The sequence below is a fragment of the Salvelinus alpinus genome, chromosome 1 (assembly GCF_045679555.1).
Source record: "Salvelinus alpinus chromosome 1, SLU_Salpinus.1, whole genome shotgun sequence".
Lineage (NCBI taxonomy): Eukaryota > Metazoa > Chordata > Actinopteri > Salmoniformes > Salmonidae > Salvelinus > Salvelinus alpinus.
Genome location: NC_092086.1, coordinates 21158417 through 21182012, shown reverse-complemented (window position 1 = coordinate 21182012; position 23596 = coordinate 21158417). Strand labels below are relative to the sequence as shown.

The 23596-nt window shown below is 45.5% G+C and overlaps 2 protein-coding genes across 5 annotated transcripts in view; one reads left to right on the top strand and one right to left on the bottom strand.

Annotated features, from left to right (window-relative positions):
- Window positions 1–39: 39 nt before the first annotated feature.
- LOC139577602 (BTB/POZ domain-containing protein 17-like) lies at window positions 40–6713 on the bottom strand. 3 transcript variants are annotated; one of them, XM_071404766.1, is made up of 4 exons: window positions 6513–6713; window positions 5713–6161; window positions 2492–2822; window positions 40–2303 (listed from the first exon to the last, which is right to left on the bottom strand). In XM_071404766.1, the coding sequence occupies exons 2-4, from the start codon at window positions 5804–5806 to the stop codon at window positions 1235–1237; spliced, it is 1494 nt and encodes a 497-aa protein (XP_071260867.1). In that variant the 5' UTR covers window positions 5807–6161; window positions 6513–6713; the 3' UTR covers window positions 40–1234. The 3 variants fall into 3 exon arrangements, with proteins under 3 accessions (XP_071260867.1, XP_071260941.1, XP_071261011.1); XM_071404840.1 differs by having other exon boundaries at window positions 2492–2777; window positions 6513–6709; XM_071404910.1 differs by lacking the exon at window positions 5713–6161 and having other exon boundaries at window positions 2492–2777.
- A 4879-nt stretch (window positions 6714–11592) lies between these two features.
- LOC139576879 (scavenger receptor cysteine-rich domain-containing group B protein-like) overlaps window positions 11593–23596 on the top strand; it is a 32410-nt gene continuing 20406 nt past the window's right edge. Inside the window, exons 1-3 of one of the 2 annotated variants that reach the window (XM_071403481.1) lie at window positions 11593–11672; window positions 21747–21801; window positions 22005–22100. In XM_071403481.1, coding sequence (XP_071259582.1) covers window positions 22022–22100 — 79 coding nt within the window. In that variant the 5' untranslated portion in view covers window positions 11593–11672; window positions 21747–21801; window positions 22005–22021. Of the gene's footprint in view, window positions 11673–21716; window positions 21802–22004; window positions 22101–23596 lie in introns of those variants that run through there. The other variant, XM_071403568.1, reaches the window with a different exon arrangement.

The following is a 23596-nucleotide window of genomic DNA, read 5'->3' as shown; positions in this document are numbered from 1 at the left end:
CTGCATATTAGGGTGAATCAAGTAAACAGACCAATTACAGACTGGGTAAAATATCATTTTATTCAGGTTATAGGAAGAGGACATAGAGAGATATGGTAGCTACATGAACTAGTAACATTCTAAAGACCCGGAAGTATAATTTAGACCAACAATGTCGTCCATAGGCCCGTGCATAATTCATTATATAAGCACTACTCACAACAACACAATCCTTCTAATAGCACTAATACTGCAGGTTGGCTTAAAGATTCAATAGAAATGCTCCTCAATTGCAAAAGAGTAGGGCAACAGCAAAATGGCTTCTAGAGAAACTCTGGTATAGGAATTGTCGTCACTGAGTATCAGCATGGCTATAACATATAGGCCCGTAAACTTATGTGTGTGATTGTGTCTAATGGTATGAATGCATGCTTTTAAAATGGCCTGTACTTATGGTGTTGGCAGTGTGCAAAGCGACGAAATAAGCTTCACTTGATCCTGTGAGGTTTGGTTAGCACCAACAAAGTGAGAGTTCAGCTAATGGAAACAATACCAATAACTGACACTTTGATTTACTAGTAGTATCCTATAGCTATGCAGATAACATCATACAGTTAAATATGTCATAAAGAATGTGCCTTTCCTCTAATCAGGGGCAATCAAGGAAATATCCAACTATTGACATAATCATATCTCAAACAGATACAGTGCAGTCGTGTTTGCCCCTACCATGTGTGTAAGATTTGGGGGGAAAACAATGTGGAGGAACTGTTATTATCTGAAACTCTTTCATTGACTTCTTTAATAGATGCAGTACAGTTAAACCTGGCTCCAGACACCTCTTTTCAGAGCTAAAACAGTTTGGAGACAAACTTAACCACTACTGCAAAAAGTACCATGACCTTATGTAGAACAGAAGTGCCCAGTACCAGGCCAATAAACAGGAGTTGTGATATGAGTGTGTGCATGTGTGACTTTGTCTGCAGGCTAGGGGGGGTGGGACTCAGCAGGGAGGGCGGTTGGTTACGGTCATCACTGTCTGGGCAAGTTCCAAAGTCATAAACCCAGCCTATTTCTACAATTTCTGTTCTTGAAATATAAACTCAACCACACTGCAAACCTTATGTACCTTAAATTAAGACCAAAAAGCACATGTTTTGTTTTCATAATTTTTTATGATATAGCCAATTTTTACTCTGTAACTTGACCATCTAATGGGAACCGTTGGTTACTAAGGCAACAACAACCTCTTGGCCTATTTCCTGGCAACGATGAGGCTGTGGTAAAGGGGCTTTACCACGACGTGCAGGTAGAGGGAGCTGTCGATGAGGTATTCAGACGCCCGGCGGTGAAGGTCGGCTTCCACCAGGAAATCCCCGGCCTCCTCAGTGCTCTGGTGGAAGTTGTAGACGTGACGAACCACCATTTTACCCCCCTGCCTCGCCGTCACAATCACCGTCTTCTGGAAGCTCACACCGGCGAAGTCGGGGCTGGAAGTGGCTGGGGTGACGATGATGCGAGGACGACCGCCGTCAGTGCGTGTGGCCTGCATCTCGTTTGTATAGGCAGAGCGCACGCTGAGCGGGAGCCAGCGCGGGGAGAACAGGGCGTTCCAGGTCACCCGCTTGCTGGCGTCGCTGCCGCTGGGGCCCAGCTGGGTCTGGAAGCTGAAGCTGCGGTCGTCGCGCGTGGGGTTGTTGATGACCCACGGAGAGCCCCAGGACGGTGACAGGTAGTTGCGTGGCGTGAATATGCTGCAGTTGACGTCAAAGTATTTGGCCAGCTGGACGGGCGAGGCCGAGTGGAACTGGAAGGCCAGGAAGAGCAGGTCACGGATGGACTCGTAGTATTTCAGCATGACTGGTGACTGCTTCTGCAGACGGAACAGGTGCTGCGGGGGGATCATGCCATAGCGCACCTGCCTCAGGGCATTCTCCACCGTTAGGCCGGCCGGCTGGTTCTGGCCAATCCAGGCTTCCAGGGCCTCGTAGAGCTCCAGCTCGCTCTGCAGGATGAGGTCGGAGCGCTGCATCAGGGACAGCAGCAGGTCGTCGCTGATGGAGCCCCACTCGCCGCTCTGCAACACCGACGACAGGTTCCAGGAGAGGTACTGGAGGCAGCTGTCCCTCAGGTTGGCGTCGCCGATCTGCATGGCGTACTGGTACCAGCCAACCACGTGGCCGGTCGGGGAGTCGCTGGACAGGTGCCCCGTCATGTACTGGCTCAGGCCCTGCTGGAGGCTCCACACACGGTACTTGCTGGCCAGCTTGTGCAGAGGGATTGCCTGGTCCAGGCGCACGGAGATGTCACCGCAGTAGAGGTACCTGCAGAGATAAAACAAGGCTAGATCGGTCTGCAGAAACATTGGCAGTCATTACTGAACTTGAAAGGAGGTCACTTTTTTAAATTCAAAAACATGAAACACCACTAGCCCATTTTTGTTCCTCCCCCATCCTCTTGAGGTGTACACTCATTCTCCCCCCCCCCCCCCCCCCCCCCCAGGTCCCCTCACCTGATGAACTTGTCAAAGACAGCAGCACAGTCGGCAGGCTCCCTCAGGACCAAGGTGCTGGTGTTGTGGCTGAGCAGCAGCTCCTCAAACACTTCGCTCTGCAGCGAGAGCACCAGCGTGTGCGCCTGGATCACCTTCACCTCATCCGTGTTTACCGTCTGCACGCGGAGGGCCACATCGCTGCCGTTGCCTTGGGCCAGCAGACTCTCCATGCGCTGCACCATTGCCATGGAGTGGTTCAGCGTTGTGGCGCCATTCTCCAGTGCCACCTCCTGCTTCAGCGCGGCTGCAGGAAGAGAAGATGAAGGGATCCCGTTCAACACCAGGTCAACTGCAAGTGAAAACACCTCTTTCTCAATTCATCTGTCCTCGATTCCTCACAACCTCATTCTATTCACCGTTCTCTCTATTCTATATGGCATCCTCCCCTTGGACCTTCTCCTCCAATACGGCTGTGAAGGAGGTGAGGAATTGCGGAAAGACAAATTGAGATAGAGCCCTTCTTCTCCAGTCATCACTCACTTTGACACTGAATGTTGAGTTGACAGTTGAGCCTTCTGCCAATCAACACCGACTCAGCCAACAGATACTCAGTCCATGTGAGACCTGCCTTGATCAATGTATCGACACCTGAGTGTCTCTGATTGGCGTCCTGTCCTACCCGACAACACTGGCACATCCATCAAGTCCCATCCAACTGTCTAATCAACACATCTTCCTAAAACATAAACACCCCTATCCAGCCAATCAACACCTCCTTCTAAAACATACACCACTACCGAGCAACTCAACACATCGTTCTAAAATGTAAAAGCCCTGCTGTCCCTATAAACCCACCATGGCTCTCACAATGAATTACAACCGCTAATCAATCATTAATTATGACAAGCTGTCTACCAGCCTTAACACTCTTCACTCTCTCCTTCAAAGCTTAATTAACAGTGCAGTGATGAGATAGCCATAAACTTGAAGAGTTGCCGAGTTCGTCTGCAGTTCAGAAGTGACTGACCCAGTCGCTAATGGGGAAATCCTACCCGTGGTTTGGGTTTAGGGTCAGCATCTTGGAGCGTAAAACACATTGTTAATAGACAGATAATAATGGATGATAATGGATGGTAATAGTGTAGGCTGTGAAACCAATAGGCTACTTGTCTTTAAGTACAATTATGCCTAGGCTGTACTGTATAAGCACCAGACATGTCGAAAACATTTTTTATCCCCTGACTAAACTACTTTTTAAAGTTTTTAAATCCATATTTGCAGATTATTACATGAATAGACTGTATTAAATTGCTCGGTGTCTACATCACTGAGGACTTAACATGATCCTCTCACACCAGCACAGTCGTGCCTCTTCTCCCTCAGGAGGCTGATACGATTTGGCATGGCGCCTCAGATCCTTAGGAACTTTTACAGCTGCATCATCGAGAGCATCCTGACTAGTTGTATTATCGTTTGGTATGACAACTGCAACCCCCTCAACCGGAAGGCCCTACAGAGGGTGGTACGGACGGCCCAGTGCATCACTGGGGGTGAGCACCCAGCCGTTCAGGACGTAAATGCCAGGCGGTGTCTGAGAAAGGCCTGAAAAATTGCCAAATGGACTGTTCTCCATGTTCCCATCTGGCAGGTGGTACTGGTGCATCAAGGTTCAGACGAACAGACTCCTAAACAGTTTAAATCTCCTGGCCATAAGACTGTTAAATGGCTAACTACTGCACACACCTACACTGCTGGTAAAATTATTATTAATTAGATGTATTACTAACACTACAGGGTCCCTGTGAGGTTGAACATAAGATGTCTCCTTCTTCACTACAGGGTCCCTGTGAGGTTGAGCACAAGATGTCTCCTTCTTCACTACAGGGTCCCTGTGAGGTTGAGCACAAGATGTCTCCTTCTTCACTACAGGGTCCCTGTGAGGTTGAGCACATAATGTCTCCTTCTTCACTACAGGGTCTTCTTGAGGATGAGCACAAGTGGCACATGCACACTGTAGAGTCACATGAAAGAAAGTCTCAGCACGACAAGCTGCACGCTCACTCTCTTTAACGCCCTCCTTCCTCTGCCTCCATTGACACCAGCTGCTTCCTCCTGCTACTGTAGGTTTAATGAGACACAGAGGGAGAAAGACTCCTGCCCCCCCGCCTCCCTGTCACCACTGTCGGCTAATCATGCACCTCCACTTCAAAGCAACCTTTGTTCAGTTCATTAGACACAACTAGCCTATAGCCTACATCTCCATGACGGCAGCTGATGCTTGTGGGTTATTGACAAATAACTTTGACATTTGCATATTGCATTTGTGTCATTTGTGTCATTCACCCAGCTCAAACAAAATTGGACTTCAGAAGTTCAATTTGTCTTTTGCAAGCATATTAATTGTGATCGGTTGACATGCCATTTAATTGTGACAGATTGATTTGTTCCGGCTAATTACTTCCTAGTTTAAATGTGCTGCATTCAAGCATTCCATTTGTTTCCTTTAAAATGCTGTGGTGAATTCGTTGCAATAGTTTGAAGTGAGAACTTCAGGGAAATTGATACAGCTGAGGATGATGCTATTAATAAAAGATTAAGAATTTTCTCCTCTAGTCAAGCACAGTGATTTTTAGAAGCTGGGGGGTTGAATCCCCTAAATTAAACATAGATATGCGTGTGTGTGAGCACACAAAACGAGCACACAAACGCATGAGGGAAAAACTGCCATGCAAGATGAAGGCGTTATAGCCTGAAATAAAGTGTAATTCAATTGATGCTTCCCCGGTCAAGTCCTTCAATATAGGAAAGAGCATTTTCTTCAGTCTCTAAAATAGCATCCTCATCGATTCTGACTCACAAAGGCCACACAAAAACAAACATCTCAGGCTCTCCCTGCAAAACACCACAGACAGACAGAGATAGGATGTGGGAAATGGAACTGGTGGGACAGTGCTGCTATTCCAATACTCAACCTAGTGCCTCAGGGCTTAAAGAGAGCAACCCACATGCAACGTGTTCCACCACCGTTTCCCCAACACACTGAGTGGGGCGATATTCCTCTAAAACAGAGTTGTATCTCTTTCCTACCCTTCTTTAGGATAAGAAGTGTAAATAGAATAGGAAATATAACTGATGTTGTTGATGCACTGTAGTGAGAGAGGAAAGTGGCAGAGTGACTAAAATAGACAAGCTAAACAGTTGATCACTATGCAGAGCAGTCTGTCACACAGTCACCTTACCTCCTCCAACGGAGATGGGGTGGAAGCAAAGAGCCACGAGCAGGGTTCCCAGATAGACCCGGGCAGGGATTCCTCCTTCATAGGTGTGTGCCATATCTAGTCATATATATCCCCTCTCTCTCTCTCTCTCTTCTCTGTTCCTTCTTTTTCTTCGTTTCACTCTTTCCGTCTTCCTCTTGGTGCTTAATGTCTTTGTGTGTGTGTGTGTGTGTGAATGAGTGTGTGCAAGAGGTGGGTTGCCCCGTTGTGGCGCCCTGACTCCCCGTCCCGGACTCTTTATGTAGGACGCCTGGCCTTTTTCCCCGCCTGGCGCCTCTCACATCGCCTTGCGGACTCCATTGATTGGTGGAATCTGGCAGGGGCCGTTGCCATGACGACGGCTTTGATTTTGAATTTCTCCCTTTTCCATGTTAACATGGCATTGATCTGTGGCCCAATAGGGACTCTCTCTTCATTTTTTGAGTGTAGGCGGATGAGAAAGGGTTATTAAACACTATATTATGGAGTCAATATGAATCAACTATTTTATGATAAAGTACACTGTTATAATATAATTAGGGTATTGTATGTGAGGGTTTTATTTATGTTAATTAGAAGTAATGAGACCAATATGTGAAATGTGTGACAATGGCACAATTAAGTAATTAACCACAGAGTTAATGAGTGAGGTGATATCTATAACGCCATATCAACAACAATCAATTTGAATACAAAATCCTATAACAGCATGTCTGCTGGAAATTGACAACAGTTCTCAGTAACGGCCTGATAATCTCAGTAATTGAAAGATTAGTGCATACCCATTAGAGCAGGGCTCTCCAACCCTGTTTCTGGAGCAACCGTCCTGTAGGTTTTAACTCCAAACCTGTTCCTGGAGAGCTACAGTCCTGTAGGTTTTAACTCCAACCCTGTTCCTGGAGAGCTACCCTCCTGTAGGTTTTAACTCCAACCCTTTTCCTGGAGAGCTACCGTCCTGTAGGTTTCAACTCCAACCCTGTTCCTGGAGAGCTACCCTTCTGTAGGTTTTAACTCCAACCCTGTTCCTGGAGAGCTACCCTCCTGTAGGTTTTAACTCCAACCCTGTTCCTGGAGAGCTACCCTCCTGTAGGTTTTAACTCCAACCCTGTTCCTGGAGAGCTAACCTCCTGTAGGTTTTAACTCCAACCCTTTTCCTGGAGAGCTACCGTCCTGTAGGTTTCAACTCCAACCCTGTTCCTGAAGAGTTACCCTTCTGTAGGTTTTAACTCCAACCCTGTTCCTGGAGAGCTACCCTCCTGTAGGTTTTAACTCCAACCCTGTTCCTGGAGAGCTACCCTCCTGTAGGTTTTAACTCCAACCCTGTTCCTGGAGAGCTACCGTCCTGTAGGTTTTAACTCCAACTCTGTTCCTGGAGAGCTACCGTCCTGTAGGTTTTAACTCCAACCCTGTTCCTGGAGAGTTACCGTCCTGTAGGTTTTAACTCCAACCCTGTTCCTGGAGAGTTACCGTCCTGTAGGTTTTAACTCCAACACTGTTCCTGGAGAGCTAACGTCCTGCAGGTTTTCGCTCCAAACCTAATCTAGCGCACCTGATTCTAATAATTAGCTGGTTGATAAGCTGAATCAGGTTAGTTAAAACTGGGGTTGGATTGAAAACCTACATGATGCTAGCTCTCCAGGAACAGAGTTGGAGAGCCTTGCATTAGAGCGATGGTGACTCTCCAAATTTTAATGTGACAATTTCAGTGCACTGCTCTCTGATTGGGTTAGTGAACATATCTGGCTAGCAACATCTGGGACTTCGTCTACTTCACTCATCTGTTTGTACTCTTCGAAAATAAAATACATTCACATGGATGTACACCACAGGAGGTTGGTAGCACCTTAATTGAGGAGGACGGGCTCGTGGTAATGGCAGGAGCGGAATCAGTGGAATGGTATCAAATACATTAAACGCATGGTTTCCATGTGATTGATGCCATTCCAAACGCTCCATTCCAACCATTTTTATGAGCCGTCCTCCCCTCAGCAGCCTCCACTGATGTACACACCTGTCTTCTTGCTCATGCCTTGCTTTTATGACAAATGGCTTGATATGAATTCAGTATGGACAATGCTTCATGTCCAAATCATTCTAAAATATCTAACATTGATTGTGTAGCTCAATAGATGGTTTGGACATGAAGTGTGACACATTTCAGTACTATTGACTTGCATTGGATTTGTGCCACAAATGAAAAACAAAGTTAGCATTTGGAAACAGTGGCCAAGTAAATAAAACCAAAGCATGGCACCGCTACAAAGATTCTAGTGGGTTGGTCAAAAGCCACTTCCACCATCAAAGACCTTGGTTAGGTACCCCTCATGTAGTATTATCTCTCAATTCTTGTATCTTGAACTGCTGTATCAACCCCCCCCCCCCCCCCCCCCTGGTTTTGCTCATGTTTTGTTGCTGCGGTAATCATGTGATTGCTATATCTTATTGATTGACATTGATAAAAACACCAAATTATTAAAATATTATAAAAAATGTAAATGGATGCTGCCATCATACCTTGTCCATAGACTGCTTACAGGGTAAGGAAACCAATATGTAATGTAGTCATTTGGGTGAACTATCCCTTTAATGTTTACTTATTGTATCGAATTGCAAAAATCGCTGAAGTTAGAGGCTTTTATTTCCCTCACCAACTTTAAACATCTGCTATCTGAGCAGCTAACCGATCGCTGCAGCTGTACATAGTCCATCTGTAAAAACAGCCCACCCAATTTACCTACCTCATCCCCTTACTGATTTTATTTATTTACTTTTCTGCTCTTTTGCACACCAGTATCTCTACTTGCACATGATCATCTGATGATTTATCACCCCAGTGTTAATCTGCTAAATTGTAATTATTCGCTCCTATGGCCTATTTATTGCCTACCTCCTCATGCCTTTTGCACACAATGTATATAGACTCATTTTTTCCCCCTACTGTGTTATTGACTTGTTTATTGTTTACTCCATGTGTAACTCTGTGTTGTTTTCTGTTCACGCTGCTATGCTTTATCTTGGCCAGGTCGCAGTTGTAAATGAGAACTTGTTCTCAACTAGCCTACCTGGTTAAATAAAGGTGAAATAAAATAAATAAAAAATTGTGTTGAAAAGGATTGAAATGTGGTGAAGAGACAAACCACAATAACAAGCGGTAACTGAGTCTGTGCATGCAGAGTGATTGTGTGTCTGTGTGTTCTGTGTTCTGTGTCACTGTGTTCTGTGTTCTGTTCCACTGTGTTCTGTGTTCTGTTCCACTGTGTTCTGTGTTCTGTTGCCGAGCGCAAAACGAATGTGCGTGATCCTCAGCGACAAAAGAAACAGCTGGTCAAAGAGTTCACAGGTTGCTGCTGCAGGCAGGGAACATGCTAATTGCTCTTACGGGGAACCATGAAATCAATACTGCGCATACTATCCACTCTGGTGAGTGGTATCAAGCTACATGGCCTCCTAAAAACTCTTACTCAGCCTTATTGACGAGCGTGAAGGTTACTGCCTGGTGCATTGTGGTCCCGGCAGAGAGAAGCCGCCCGTGACATTGGCAAATGAGAATGTGGTGATGACCTAAAAAGGACAAATGAATGTTGAAGTAATTGACCAATGAACAAGGTGTTCAATTGACCCTTTCTCTGCCGTGCAGTTTGGATATCGATTTCTTGTCTCTGGGGTAATGGGGAGTCAATACCGAATGGTTTTGATGATCTCTTCTTCAGGGAAAGATGAAGAGATGTTCTCAAAGTGTGTTGGACCGCTGACTGAGATGAAAGCAAATGAAGGAGCCTCTCAGACTAATTAAGCAGGTTGATGTTTATTGGGATGAGTCTTGTACTTGAGGCAGAACTGAGCGATTACAGCTAGATGGACCAGCTGCAAAGACAGAATTGGCTATATTGTAAACATTATTGAAAACAAAAATGTGCTTTTTGGACTTCATTTAAGGTCAGGCATTATGGTCAGCAGTGTGGTCAGGGTTAAGGTTATGTTAAAAATCAGATGTGATGACTTTGTGGCTGTGCCAGCTTGTGACCACTCTGCAGAACTGCCCCCAGAGCAAGATTCATGCCAAAAAACCCTTATCTGCACTAATTAGTCTTCAGTCTAAACTCTCATTAACAAACGTCTATCGAGCATCTGAACAAATTAAGCAAGATTTTAGTTCTGTGTTAAATGAGATTACCTTCAGTCGAGTCAAATCATCTCTGTTGAATAACCACCACATAATACAGATAAATACATCTGTAGAAAGAATATGGGGTTTGTTCATTATGGTATCCTACGTAGTCCACCAAAGATAGCATAAAACCTTGTTTCAGACGGAATTGGGTTGCTAGTAAGAATGCAGTTCTGTAGTTACCTACAGATGTCCTAGGAGATCCATACCTAGCCTGTGTGCTATGAATAGCATGACATGTTCTCTGAGGAGAGCTGGGCTGAGGTACTCTCTAATGAGGTCTGAGACAGGAAGGAAGGAATTGGGATGACTACTGGAGGACAGGGGACAGGAGACACTGCATCCCCTTGAGAAGTGATAGCTTGCCCTGGTCTTATGTAAATGTGTTGTGAATGAAAGTAAATCAAACTTTATTTAAAGTGCATTCAAAATCGCAACACACTTTACATTAAAACAATCAAATTAATAAAGTTAAAGCTAACAGGTAGTATGAAGGATTAATAAAATAACACAACACTGAGGATGTTTAAAACAATTACTGACTAAAAGGCATGCTAAAAAGGTGGGTTTATTAAATGTGATTTAAAAACCTAAAATGGGGCCTGACCCTCTTACCTGACAGGCTGTAGCCAACTATTGTTGCCATGGAATGACAATGAAGAAACATAGAGAGGCTGTATTTGAGATGATGATACATGATGCAAAGCCATCACTCTACGTCCAGTCAATTACAGACACTGACCGATCCCATCCAATACGTTTAATTCAGGCTGCTTTTTCAGGCACAGTGAGATTCAAAAGGAATATTTCACTACCTGATCTAAACGTGTTGTCTCTCCTCTCTCCTTAATAATTCTGAATCGCCTGAGGGTATCCAATACATTTTCTGCCAAACTGGCATCTTTTCTTCTGGAAATGTTTAAGCACTCTCTCGACCAGTCTGTCAAAGTCTGAAAGAAGTTCAAACTTTTGTTAAAGCATTGCAAAGACGTGTCTAACTGTTACTCTTTTAGACCAATTTTGCTTTTGAATCAAAACATTCAAATACCAGCAAAATGTCTTGCTTCTCTGTTGTGAAAGACATCTGCTTTGATATACATAATATTGGATTAGACAGGGTTTATTAACCAATGTCCAACACTCCCCTGCATATTGGGACGTTCCTGAGCATCCTTAGATTCAGATGTGTTTGACAGGAGAGAATGGGACTATTTATTCTGGGGCGGCAGGTAGCCTAGTGGTTAGAGTGTTGGACTAGTAACCGAAAGGTTGCAAGATCCAATCCCTGAGCCGACAAGGTATAAATCTGTCATTCTGCCCCTGAACAAGGCAGTTAACCCACTGTTCCCAGGCTGTCATTGAAAATAAGAATTTGTTCTTAACTGACTTGCCTAGTTAAATAAAAAAAAGTATCTGTAAATGTGGCTGCTCAGAAGTTAATTTCCTTGAATCATCTTTTGGACTTGTCACCCAAGCACAGGAGGCTACTGAGGGGAGGACGGCTAATAATAATGGCTGGAATGGCGTGAATGGAATGATATCAAACACATGGAAACCGTGGAAACAATGTGTTTGATACTATTCCGTTATTCCGTTCCAGCTATTACTATGAGCTGTCCTACCCAATTAAGGTGCCACCGGCCACATGTGCACCCAAGGCATCAGTGCTTACAAACTAAGTTCACAGTGATTTCCACTTTTAAGGGGCATGCGCCAAGGATGACCAATATCTACTCTGTTCTTTGTCTGTTGTTCGTCTTCTAATCCTCTGGCGGTGAGTAGATCAATCCTGAACTGTAAAACTGTTCAGTATAGGTTCACTGTGAGCCGAAATGCAACAAATCATTATCTTAGAATTAGAACTCTGGGTGACTTTCAGAGCCTTACCAAGGTAATTTCTTCACCAAGACCAGTTCTAAGAAGAACGTACTGACAGGACAGTGGTCACAGGGTTCAGAATCCGATTGACACCCTGCCAAATCTCTAAAAGCACCCCTGGGGAGGACTGAATGGTAGGATCAATGAGACCACGGGGGGCCTTGCCTGGCCCGACCGCAGCCGTGTTAAACACCTTAGTTTAACGAGTGGTAAATGGCAGTGCCAACACCAGAAATGTGTCCTGAGTGACCTCACGCTGGGTGTTTGGTCCACAGGGTATCAACCAGTTGATTGGCTCCCTTGGAGACTTCCAAAACGTCACACCAATCTAAACACTCAATACTGTACTTAACTGAAAGCACGGCCTGCACATTCCTCCGTGATCTAAAATACAGGCTGTGCTTTCAGTGATCTAAAATACTATGGTGTTCTTTTAGAGGACAAGCAAATTAAACATTTGGTGCACTTTAAAAATATCTGCATAATCTTTTATTTTCTCTTAGTAATAAGAGAGAGAAGATCAAACAGTCAAACAGAGTAATGTGGCCCCATCCGATAATACCCCTAGACAGGGCCAAACAGGCAGGATATAACCCCACCCACTTTGCCAAAGCACAGCCCCCACACCAACTTATCATCCTGAGACAAGGCCGAGTATAGCCCACAAAGATCTCCACCACGGCACAACCCAAGGGGGGGCGCCAACCCAGACAGGAAGACCACGTCAGCGACTCAACCCACTCAAGTGACGCACCCCTCCTAGGGACGGCATGGAAGAGCACCAGTAAGCCAGTGACTCAGCCCCTGTAATAGGGTTAGAGGCAGAGAATCCCAGTGGAGAGAGGGGAACCGGCCAGGCAGAGACAGCAAGGGTGGTTCGTTGCTCCACTAGTGTAACCAGGAGGTGAGGCCTCATTTAACACAGTAAATTCATCAGGCTTAAGCCATGTTTCATTCAGGCCAATCACATCAAGATTATGATCAGTGATTAGTTCAGTGACTATAACTGCCTTTGAAGTGAGGGATCTAACATTAAGTAGCCCTATTTTGAGATGTGAGGTATCACGATCTCTTTCAATAATGGCAGGAATGGAGAAGGTCTTTAATCTAGTGAGATTGCTAAAGCGAACACCACCATGTTTAGTTTTGCCCAACCTAGGTCGAGGCACAGACACAATCTCAATGGGGATAGCTGAGCTGACTACACTGACTGACAGACTCCACTAAGCTGGCAGGCTGGCTAACAGGGTGCAGGCCAGGCAGCAGGCTATTTCATTGTGGAGCTAGGGGAGTTAGAGCCCTATCTATGTTGGTAGATAAGATGAGAGCACCCCTCCAGCTAGGATGGAGTCCGTCACTCAACAGGCCAGGCTTGGTCCTGTTTGTGGGTGAGTCCCAGAAAGAGGGCCAATTATCTACAAATTCTATCTTTTGGGATGGGCAGAAAACAGTTTTCAACCAGTGATTGAGTTGTGAGACTCTGCTGTAGAGCTCATCTCTCCCCCTAACTGGGAGGGGGCCAGAGACAATTACTCGATGCCGACACATCTTTCTAGCTGATTTACACGCTGAAGCTATGTTGCGCTTGGTGACCTCTGACTGTTTCATCCTAACATCGTTGGTGCCGACGTGGATAACAATATCTCTATACTCTCTACACTCGCCAGTTTTAGCTTTAGCCAGCACCATCTTCAGATTAGCCTTAACGTCGGTAGCCCTGCCTCCTGGTAAGCAGTGTATGGTCACTGGATGATTCGTTTTAAGTCTAATACTGCGGGTAATGGAGTCGCCAATGACTAGGGTTTTCAATTTGTCAGAGCTAATGGTGGGAGCCATTAGCTCGGCCTCTGACTCCGACTCGCTGCTTAATGGGGAGAACCGGTTGAAAGTTTGTCGGCTGAATGAGCGACACCGGTTGAGCATTCCAACAGCATTTCCCTCCAGAAGCCATGAGAAAGTTGTCCGGCTGCGGGGACCGTGCGAGGGGATTTATACTAACGTTACTATCTGTACTTACTGGTGGCACAGACGCTGTTTCATCCTTTCCTACACTGAAATTACCCTTGCCCAACAATTGCGTCTCAAGCTGGGCTTGCAGCACAGCTATCCTCGCCGTAAGGCGATCGTTCTCCTGTATATTATGAGTACAGCGACTGCAATTAGAAGGCATCATGTTAATGTTACTACATAGCTTCGGCTGGTGGAGGTCCTGACGAACCACGTCCAGATAAAACGTCCGGAGTGAAAAAGTTGAATGAAAAAAAGTTGAGTGAGGGAAAAACTAAAAATATAAACGGTAATTAAAAAGTAAAAACCGTAAAGTTGTCAGGTTGGAAAATGAGGTTGGCAACAAAATGCACAGCAGCACGTAAACAAGTCTGCAAGTTGTGACCGGAAATGACAAGCAACCTCCTCCCCTAAAGGTTCCAGTTTGCACATCATTGCATAGGTTAAATGAAAACAGCATAGTTTTAAAACAGAAATATGGAAATCAAAAGGGCAAGAATGGATCAATAAATAATGCATAAATACACATAAAATAGTAACACATGCCAAACAACCGAAACAGTGATCACAGAAAAGTCAGAAACAAGATATTAGGACAGTAGACCTCAGTGGCCCTCAGTAGACCTCATTGGACCTCAGTGGCCCTCAGTGGCCCTCAGTGGCCCTCAGTGGACCTCATTGGACCTCAGTGGCCCTCAGTGGCCCTCAGTAGACCTCAGTAGACCTCAGTGGCCCTCAGTAGACCTCAGTGGCCTTCAGTGGACCTCAGTAGACCTCCGTAGACCTCAGTGGCCCTCAGTGGCCCTCAGTGGACCTCAGTAGACCTCAGTAGACCTCAGTGGCCCTCAGTGGACCTCAGTAGACCTCAGTAGACCTCGGTGGCCCTCAGTAGACCTCGGTGGCCCTCAGTGGACCTTAGGGCAATGAGTTCTGATGTCTTAGAACTTCCATCTGTCCATGTCAGCAGTGTGGAGACCTTGGCCTTGTTCATCCTAGCGGTGGACAACTCTAACATCACAATGTCCTGAAACTGTCTGAGTCAGTATAGAACACAAAGCTCAGGTGGAGGAATTCACAGCTAGGCCAGCCAACAATGATTTGATGTTGTTTGTCCACCAGGCCAATTTGGAATCATCATTAAGCAACAATACTACAGGGTGCAGGAGTATGTCTCATTCCAGCATGTCTGTTAATAAAGATGGAACTTTTCCACAGAATACGAACCTACTGATACAACTTAAACACAGAGACCAGAAAAAGGTTGAAAACGCTCCAAATAAATGGCAGTGACTCGATAGCTTTCCTATCAAATAGTTTCTAATTGACATAGCCTTTATAGCAGATCGATAACTAACTGAGTCCATCTGTTTGACAATACTATTTGATTTAATTGAGTCAGTAAAACATTGGGCAGTGTTCAAAATGCTCTCAATATTCAATCTAGGACATGTAGCCTGATGTAACAGAGGTGGTTTGTACTACACTGACGTGGTGTGTAACCTTGCCTGAGACCTGAAGACTTCAGCTCAGGGTAACATAGTTGTGTGGTACGCTGGCAGGCTTCAGCTCAGGGTAACATAGTTGTGTGGTACGCTGGCAGGCTTCAGCTCAGGGTAACATAGTTGTGTGGTACGCTGGCAGGCTTCAGCTCAGGGTAACATAGTTGTGTGGTGCGCTGGCAGGCTTCAGCTCAGGGTAACATAGTTGTGTGGTGCGCTGGCAGGCTTCAGCTCAGGGTAACATAGTTGTGTGGTATGCTGGCAGGCTTCAGCTCAGGGTAACATAGTTGTGTGGTACGCTGGCAGGCTTCAGCTCAGGGTAACATAGTTGTGTGGTATGCTGGCAGGCTTCAGCTCAGGGTAACATAGTTGTGTGGTACGCTGGCAGGCTTCAGCTCAGGGTAACATAGTTGTGTGGTGCGCTGGCAGGCTTCAGCTCAGGGTAACATAGTTGTGTGGTGCGCTGGCAGGCTTCAGCTCAGGGTAACATAGTTGTGTGGTACGCTGGCAGGCTTCAGCTCAGGGTAACATAGCTGTGTGGTGTGCTGGCAGGCTTCAGCTCAGCGTAACATAGCTGTGTGGTGCGCTTGAAATCTGGTTTTGAACACAGTCAGTCACAAAAAAAAGAGATCTGAAGTGATGTGTTGTATTACAGTGATAAAAAGGGCTACATGAGGTCTTATCATTGAAAAAACACAGATGATGTGATAATCAATCTGATGAAGGTCCTGGCATATTGCCAAGTCTTGCTTCATTATCCTGTATCGACATCCCCCACCAGATGGCTCTACAAGACCAACTACGTTTGGTTGGTTCCTTTGTTAGGGGTTATAGGCTACTATTCCATAACACAAGGCTCTCCAACCCTGTTCCTGGAGAGAAACCCTCCTGTATGTTTTAACTCCAAGCCTGTTCCTGGAGAGCTAACCTCCTGTAGGTTTTAACTCCAACCCTGTTCCTGGAGAGCTAACCTCCTGTAGGTTTTAACTCCAACCCTGTTGCTGGAGAGCTAACCTCCTGTAGGTTTTAACTCCAACCCTGTTCCTGGAGAGCTAACCTCCTGTAGGTTTTAACTCCAACCCTGTTCCTGGAGAGCTAACCTCCTGTAGGTTTTAACTCCAACCCTGTTCCTGGAGAGCTAACCTCCTGTAGGTTTTAACTCCAACCCTGTTCCTGGAGAGCTAACCTCCTGTAGGTTTTAACTCCAACCCTGTTCCTGGAGAGCTAACCTCCTGTAGGTTTTAACTCCAACCCTGTTCCTGGAGAGCTAACCTCCTGTAGGTTTTAACTCCAACCCTGTTCCTGGAGAGCTAACCTCCTGTAGGTTTTAACTCCAACCCTGTTCCTGGAGAGCTAACCTCCTGTAGGTTTTAACTCTAACCCTGTTCCTGGAGAGCTAACCTCCTGTAGGTTTTAACTCCAACCCTGTTCCTGGAGAGCTAACCTCCTGTAGGTTTTAACTCCAACCCTGTTCCTGGAGAGCTAACCTCCTGTAGGTTTTAACTCCAACCCTGTTGCTGGAGAGAAACCTACAAGAGGGTATTCGCTCCAACCCCAGTTGAAACTAACCTGATTCAGCTTGTCAATCAGATAATTAGGTGAGTGAAAACCTCTCCAGGAACAGGGTTGGAGAGCCCTGCCATAACAGCATCATAAGAGATGTTCACACCCCCATCCCCTCCGGCTCAGGGTCCAATCGCCAGTGGAAAGAAATAAAGGCAAATATTTTATGCACTTATTATACTAGTACGCTCTCAAAAATATGGGTACGGTTAGGGTTCAGTATTGTTCCCTTGGGTACAAAAAGGTCAAAAGTACACAAAGTATCTTCAGAGGTAAACATACTGTACTGTTCGGTACCTTTTAGGGTACATGTGCAGATAATCTAGTATAATGGTACATTTCTATACACAATATTGTGAATATAAGGTACAATCATCACTGCGTTTTTTTTCATGTTTGTGTGGGCAATGTAGCTGAGGGGGCTCATTAGCATATTGTATGGCCGTGGTTTCCACCGTGTTGTATTTGTGCCACTGTCATGCCCTGACCTTAGTTATCTATGTTTTCTTTCTTATTTTGGTTAGGTCAGGGTGTGACTAGGGTGGGTTTGCTAGTTTGTCTTGTCTAGGGTTTTTGTATATCTAGGGGTTTTGTAGGTCTAGGTATATATATGTCTATGGTGGCCTGATATGGTTCCCAATCAGAGGCAGCTGTTTATCGTTGTCTCTGATTGGGGACCATATTTAGGTAGCCATTTTCCCTTGGGTATTTGTGGGTTCTTGTCTATGTGTAGTTGCCTGTCAGCACTCATTTTGTATAGCTTCACGGTTCGTTTTGTTACTTTGTTAGTTTTGTTCAGTGTTCATTCTTATAATAAAGAAGAATGTACGCATACCACGCTGCGCCTTGGTCTCCTCCTTTTGACGGCCATGACAGAAGAACCCACCATAAAAGGACCAAGCAGCGTGTTCAGGAGGAATGGACCTGTGAGGAGATTTTGGACGGAGCAGGACCCTGGATGCAGGCTGGGGAGTATCGCCTTCCAAAGGTGGAAATAGAGGCAGCAAAAGCGGAACAGCTATATTGTGAGGAGAAATACAAACAAGGCAAGCACGAGAGGCAGCCCCAATATTTTTTTTAGGGGGGGAACACGAGGAGATTGGCTGAGTCAGGTTGGAGACATGAGCCAACTCCTCGTGCTTACCGTGTGGAGCGTGTGACTGGTCAGGCACCGTGTTATGCAGAAATGCGCAAGGTGTCTCCAGTTCCGTTCATAGCCCGGTGAGCTCTATTCCAGCTCCTCGCATTTGCAGGGTTAGAATGGGCATCCAGTCAGGATGCATTGAGCCAGCTCTACGTTCCAGATCTCCAATGCGTCTCCACGGCCCAGTGTATCCTGTGCCTCCTCCCCGCACTCGCCCTGAGGTGCGTGTCCTCAGCCCGGTACCACCAGTTCCGGCACCACGCATCAGTTCTCCAGTGCGTTTCCACAGTCCAGTACGGCCTGTGCCTCTTCCCCGCACTCGCCCTGAGGTGTGTGTCCTCAGCCCGGTACCACCAGTTCCGGCACCACGCATCAGGCTTCCAGTGCACTTCCATAGTCCAGAGCTTCCGGCGACAGTACCCAGTCCAGAGTTTCCGGCGACAGTACCCGGTCCAGAGCTTCCGGCGACAGTACCCGGTCCGGAACTTCCGGCGACAGTACCCGGTCCGGAACTTCCGGCGACAGTCCCCGGCCCGAGGTCTCCGGCGAGGGCCCCCGGTGCGGGGCCTCCGGCGATGATAATAAATAAAGAATAATAAAGAAGAATGTACGCATACCACGCTGCGCCTTGGTCTCCTCCTTTTGACGACCGTGACAGCCACCCGTTAATGGAAGTTTTGTACCAGTTTAGGTGGTCAATGGTTATGTTCAGGTTGATCACTATTATTGTCCAACGGCAGTTCTAAAGTCTTTGTAAAGGATTATGTAAGAGTATGTGACAACAAAGAGGTCTTGCTAATATTCATTTATTTTATTTTATTTAACCTTTATTTAACCAGGAAGGGCTCATTGAGATTTAAAATCTCTTTTTCAAGAGCGTCCTGTTGTTGAATCAACATTATATTACATTACATATTGTAAATGCAGAGAGGTTTAGAACGTCTTACTGGAGCTTTTTGCAACTTAAAGGAACAAATGTCTTTGTCATTGAGGTGGTACCTTAAGATGGCAAATGTGTACACTTTTAAACTTTTAAAGGTACAAAAAAACTGTTGAGAAGCCTTTTTGTCCTGGACATGGCACTCCGGTACGGCTTGCCATGCGGTAGTAGAGAGAACAGTCTATGATTGGGGTGGCTGGGGTCTTTGACAATTTTTAGGGCCTTCCTCTGACACCTCCTGGTGTAAAGGTCCTGGATGGTAAGCAGCTTAGCCCCAGTGATGTACTGGGCCGTACGCACTACCCTCTGTAGTGCCTTGCGGTCGGAGGCCGAGCACTTGCCGTACCATGCAGTGATGCAACCAGTCAGGATGCTCTCGATGTTGCAGTTGTAGAACCTTTTTGAGGATCTCAGAACCCATGCAAAATCTTTTTAGTTTCCTGAGGGGGAATAGGCTTTGTCGTGCCCTCTTCACGACTGTCTTGGTGTGTTTGGACCATTCTAGTTTGTTGGTGATGTGGACACCAAGGAACTTGAAGCTCTCAACCTGCTCCACTACAGCCCCGTCGATGAGAATGGGGGCGTACTCGGTCCTCCTTTTCCTGTAGTCCACAATCATCTCCTTAGTCTTGGTTACGTTGAGGGATAGGTTGTTATTCTGGCACCACCCGGCCAGGTCTCTGAACTCCTCCCTATAGGCTGTCTCGTCGTTATCGGTAATCAGGCCTACCACTGTTGTGTCGTCTGCAAACTTAATGATGGTGTTGGAGTCGTGCCTGGCCATGCAGTCGTGGGTGAACAGGGAGTACAGGAGGGGACTGAGCACGCACCCCTGGGGGGCTCCAGTGTTGAGGATCAGCGTGGCAGATGTGTTGCTACCTACCCTCACCACCTGGGGGCGGTCCGTCAGGAAGTCCAGGATCCAGTTGCAGAGGGAGGTGTTTCGTCCCAGGATCCTTAGCTTAGTGATGAGCTTTGAGGGCACTATGGTGTTGAACACTGAGGTGTAGTCAATGAATAGCATTCTCACATAAGTGTTCCTTTTGTCCAGGTCGGAAAGGGCAGTGTGGAGTGCAATAGAGATTGCATCATCTGTAGATCTGTTTGGGCGGTATGCAAATTGGAGTGGGTCTAGGGTTTCTGGGATAATGGTGTTGATGTGAGCCATTACCAGCCTTTCAAAGCACTTCATGGCTATGGACGTGAGTGCTACGGGTCTGTACTTTTGTATATATAGTGTACCTTACAGGGTACCACCCCAGTGACAAGCATTTGCACCTCAATTACACTGAACAAAAATATAAATGCAACATGTAAAGTGTTGGTCGCATGTTTCATGAGCAGAAATAAAAAATCCTATACATTTGCCATATGCATAAAAAGCTTATTTCTCTAAAATGTTGTGCACAAATTTGTTTACAAGTATGTTAGTGAGCATTTTTCCTTTGCCAAGACAATCCATCCACCTGACAGGTGTGGCATATCAAGAAGCTGATCAAACAGCATGATCATTACAAAGGTGTACCTTGTGCTGGGGACAATAACATGACACTTTAATAAAGCCCCTTTGTGGGGAAAAAATGATTCTGATTGGCTGGGCCTGGTTTCCCAGTGGATGGGCCTGGCTGCCAAGTGGATGAGCCTATGCCCGCCTGCCCATGGCTGCACCCGTGCTCAGTCATGTGAAATCCATAGATTAGGGCCTAATGGATTTATTTCAATTGACTGATTTCCTTATATGAACTGTAACATGTTAAAAAAAAATGAAATTGTTGCATGTTGCCTTCATATTTTTGTTCAGAATACTGTAATGAGTTTGTAATTCAATTCGATACATTTTTATTTGAGAGTGTACAGCACAGTGAGGACTTCAGGAGCTATACAACAAGAGGCATGCCCTAGTAACACTTTGAGTAAAGCAAATCTCACACGTATGACAATTCATAGTATTAGTAAGAAATGACATTGGGCTTGCATCCCAAATGGCACCCTTTTCTCTATATAGAACCCTATGAGCCTTGGTCAAAGTAGTGCACTAAATTGGGAATAGTGTGCCTTTTGGGATGCATTCCATGTATTCCCCAGCAACACTTGACGCAAACATGACATGACAACTTGGGAATGTAGGTTATCTGACCACCAGGGTTAGTGTGTTTGATTTAGATAGTGGAAATGCACTACAGGATTGTTTTTTATGGTTCACTGCACAAAAGATAAAGCCTCTCTGAATTCTTGCACACTTGGAATCCATGGCAACTGTCTTGTGAAGGTTAGGGTCAGTTTACTTTGTGCAAAAGGAAACTTTACTTTGTACAAATAACTAATTTTGCAGACAGAAATACATTAAAGGAGTATCAAACATTCAAAGAAAAGGGTAAACCGCAATCAAACAAATTGGTCAGATTTACAATTGAGCTGTTAAAGTTTTGTATGTATGTTTTTATTTTGTTCACAGTTTTGCAATGGACTCAAATGACTTCAAAGGACTTCTTGATAGTAACACATTAAATACATTTTATAGACATGGCTGTTGGCTAAAGGTAGGTTTGGATTAAAGGGGTTGGCTGTGGTTTTACTGGAATGTACAAACTGTCTTTGTGTTCATAACCCCCAAGGTTGTTCTATTATATAGGGAGGTTGTGTCCATATTATTGACAAGTCCTATGACTAAGTATATTGACACAAGGATTTCTGACAAAGAGTTGTTTTATTCATCTGTCAGGTTAGTTTCTGTTTGGATTTAAAAGTGATGAATAAGTAACTCAATGCCGGTAATCACAATATAAATGTTCTTTATGGTCACATGAGGTGTCCTAGGAAACAGTATAAATGGAGCTCCCAGGTGAAATCCAGAACACACGTCCTCTGAGTGGTAAGTCAACGATGGAGGTCCTGGAAGACTTGACCATTCTAGCAGACTAAAACTACATTGTTGGATTTGGTTTCAATTATGCTTTATTTTATTTGTAATTCCTAGTAACACTTTATGTGAATTGCTTTCTAGATGTTTAACTATATACAGTATCACTCAATTGTCCACTAACTACCCACTACTAACTCTAAACCTCTTCTCAGGTGTGTTTTGGATCTGAATGATGGTGTTCTTAATGACGTCCTCAGGGGCTCCGCTGCTGCTCCTGTTCATTCAGGTCACCACTGGTCATAGCTCAGGTAACAGCTGCTGCTCCTGTTCATACAGGTCACCACTGGTCATAGCTGAGGTAACAGCTGCTGCTCCTGTTCATTCAGGTCACCACTGGTCATAGCTCAGGTAACAGCTGCTGCTCCTGTTCATACAGGTCACCACTGGTCATAGCTCAGGTAACAGCTGCTGCTCCTGTTCATTCAGGTCACCACTGGTCATAGCTCAGGTAACAGCTGCTGCTCCTGTTCATTCAGGTCACCACTGGTCATAGCTGAGGTAACAGCTGCTGCTCCTGTTCATTCAGGTCACCACTGGTCATAGCTCAGGTAACAGCTGCTGCTCCTGTTCATTCAGGTCACCACTGGTCATAGCTCAGGTAACAGCTGCTGCTCCTGTTCATACAGGTCACCACTGGTCATAGCTCAGGTAACAGCAGCTGCTCCTGTTCATTCAGGTCACCACTGGTCATAGCTCAGGTAACAGCTGCTGCTCCTGTTCATTCAGGTCACCACTGGTCATAGCTCAGGTAACAGCTGCTGCTCCTGTTCATTCAGGTCACCACTGGTCATAGCTCAGGTAACAGCTGCTGCTCCTGTTCATTCAGGTCACCACTGGTCATAGCTCAGGTAACAGCTGCTGCTCCTGTTCATACAGGTCACCACTGGTCATAGCTCAGGTAACAGCTGCTGCTCCTGTTCATTCAGGTCACCACTGGTCATAGCTCAGGTAACAGCTGCTGCTCCTGTTCATACAGGTCACCACTGGTCATAGCTCAGGTAACAGCTGCTGCTCCTGTTCATTCAGGTCACCACTGGTCATAGCTCAGGTAACAGCTGCTGCTCCTGTTCATTCAGGTCACAGCTCAGGTAACAGGGTTGATGGTCTTGGTCATTTGTTATTATGTGTTTCAGGTCCTTGTGTTTAAGATCTGTGCAGAGTTACATTTTCATCATAGTAGTTGACATTTTTCCTGAAGGTCTTGTAAGTCATACATAATTACGGTACATGATACTGTGGCTAGTAGCCGATGCTTCATCAGAAACTCAATTGAGAAACAGACGCCTCACAAGTCCTCAACTGGCAGCTTCATTAAACAGTACCCGCAAAACACCAGTCTCAATGTGTCACGTTCTGACCTCAGTTCCTTTGTTTTGTCTTTTGTTTTGTATGGTCAGGGCGTGAGTTGAGGTGGGCAGTCTATGTTTTCTGTTTCTATGTGGGGTTTCTTGTTTGGCCTGATATGGTTCTCAATCAGAGGCAGGTGTTAGTCATTGTCTCTGATTGGGAACCATATTTAGGTAGCCTGTTTTGTAATGAGTTTTGTGGGTGATTGTTCCTGTTTGTGTGTTCCTGTTTTTTCTGTGTTCACTAGTTCGGGACTGTAGCTTAGTTGGTTTTCGTCAGTTTATTGTTTTTGTTTATTATTGAAAAGTATTCTAATAAATATGTATACGTACCACGCTGCGCATTAGTCCTCTGATCCTTCAAACTTCTCCTCAGACGAGGAGGAAGACGAAAGCCG

Excerpts from the sequence above, each read along its gene's own strand:
- LOC139577602 (XM_071404766.1), bottom strand. The coding sequence starts at position 5,806 with ATGGCACACACCTATGAAGGAGGAATCCCTGCCCGGGTCTATCTGGGA. Across the intron at positions 2,823-5,712 it reads CCCCATCTCCGTTGGAGGAG|TTGACCTGGTGTTGAACGGG; the intron begins GTAAGGTGACTG and ends TTTCACTTGCAG. Across the intron at positions 2,304-2,491 it reads GTCTTTGACAAGTTCATCAG|GTACCTCTACTGCGGTGACA; the intron begins GTGAGGGGACCT and ends TTATCTCTGCAG.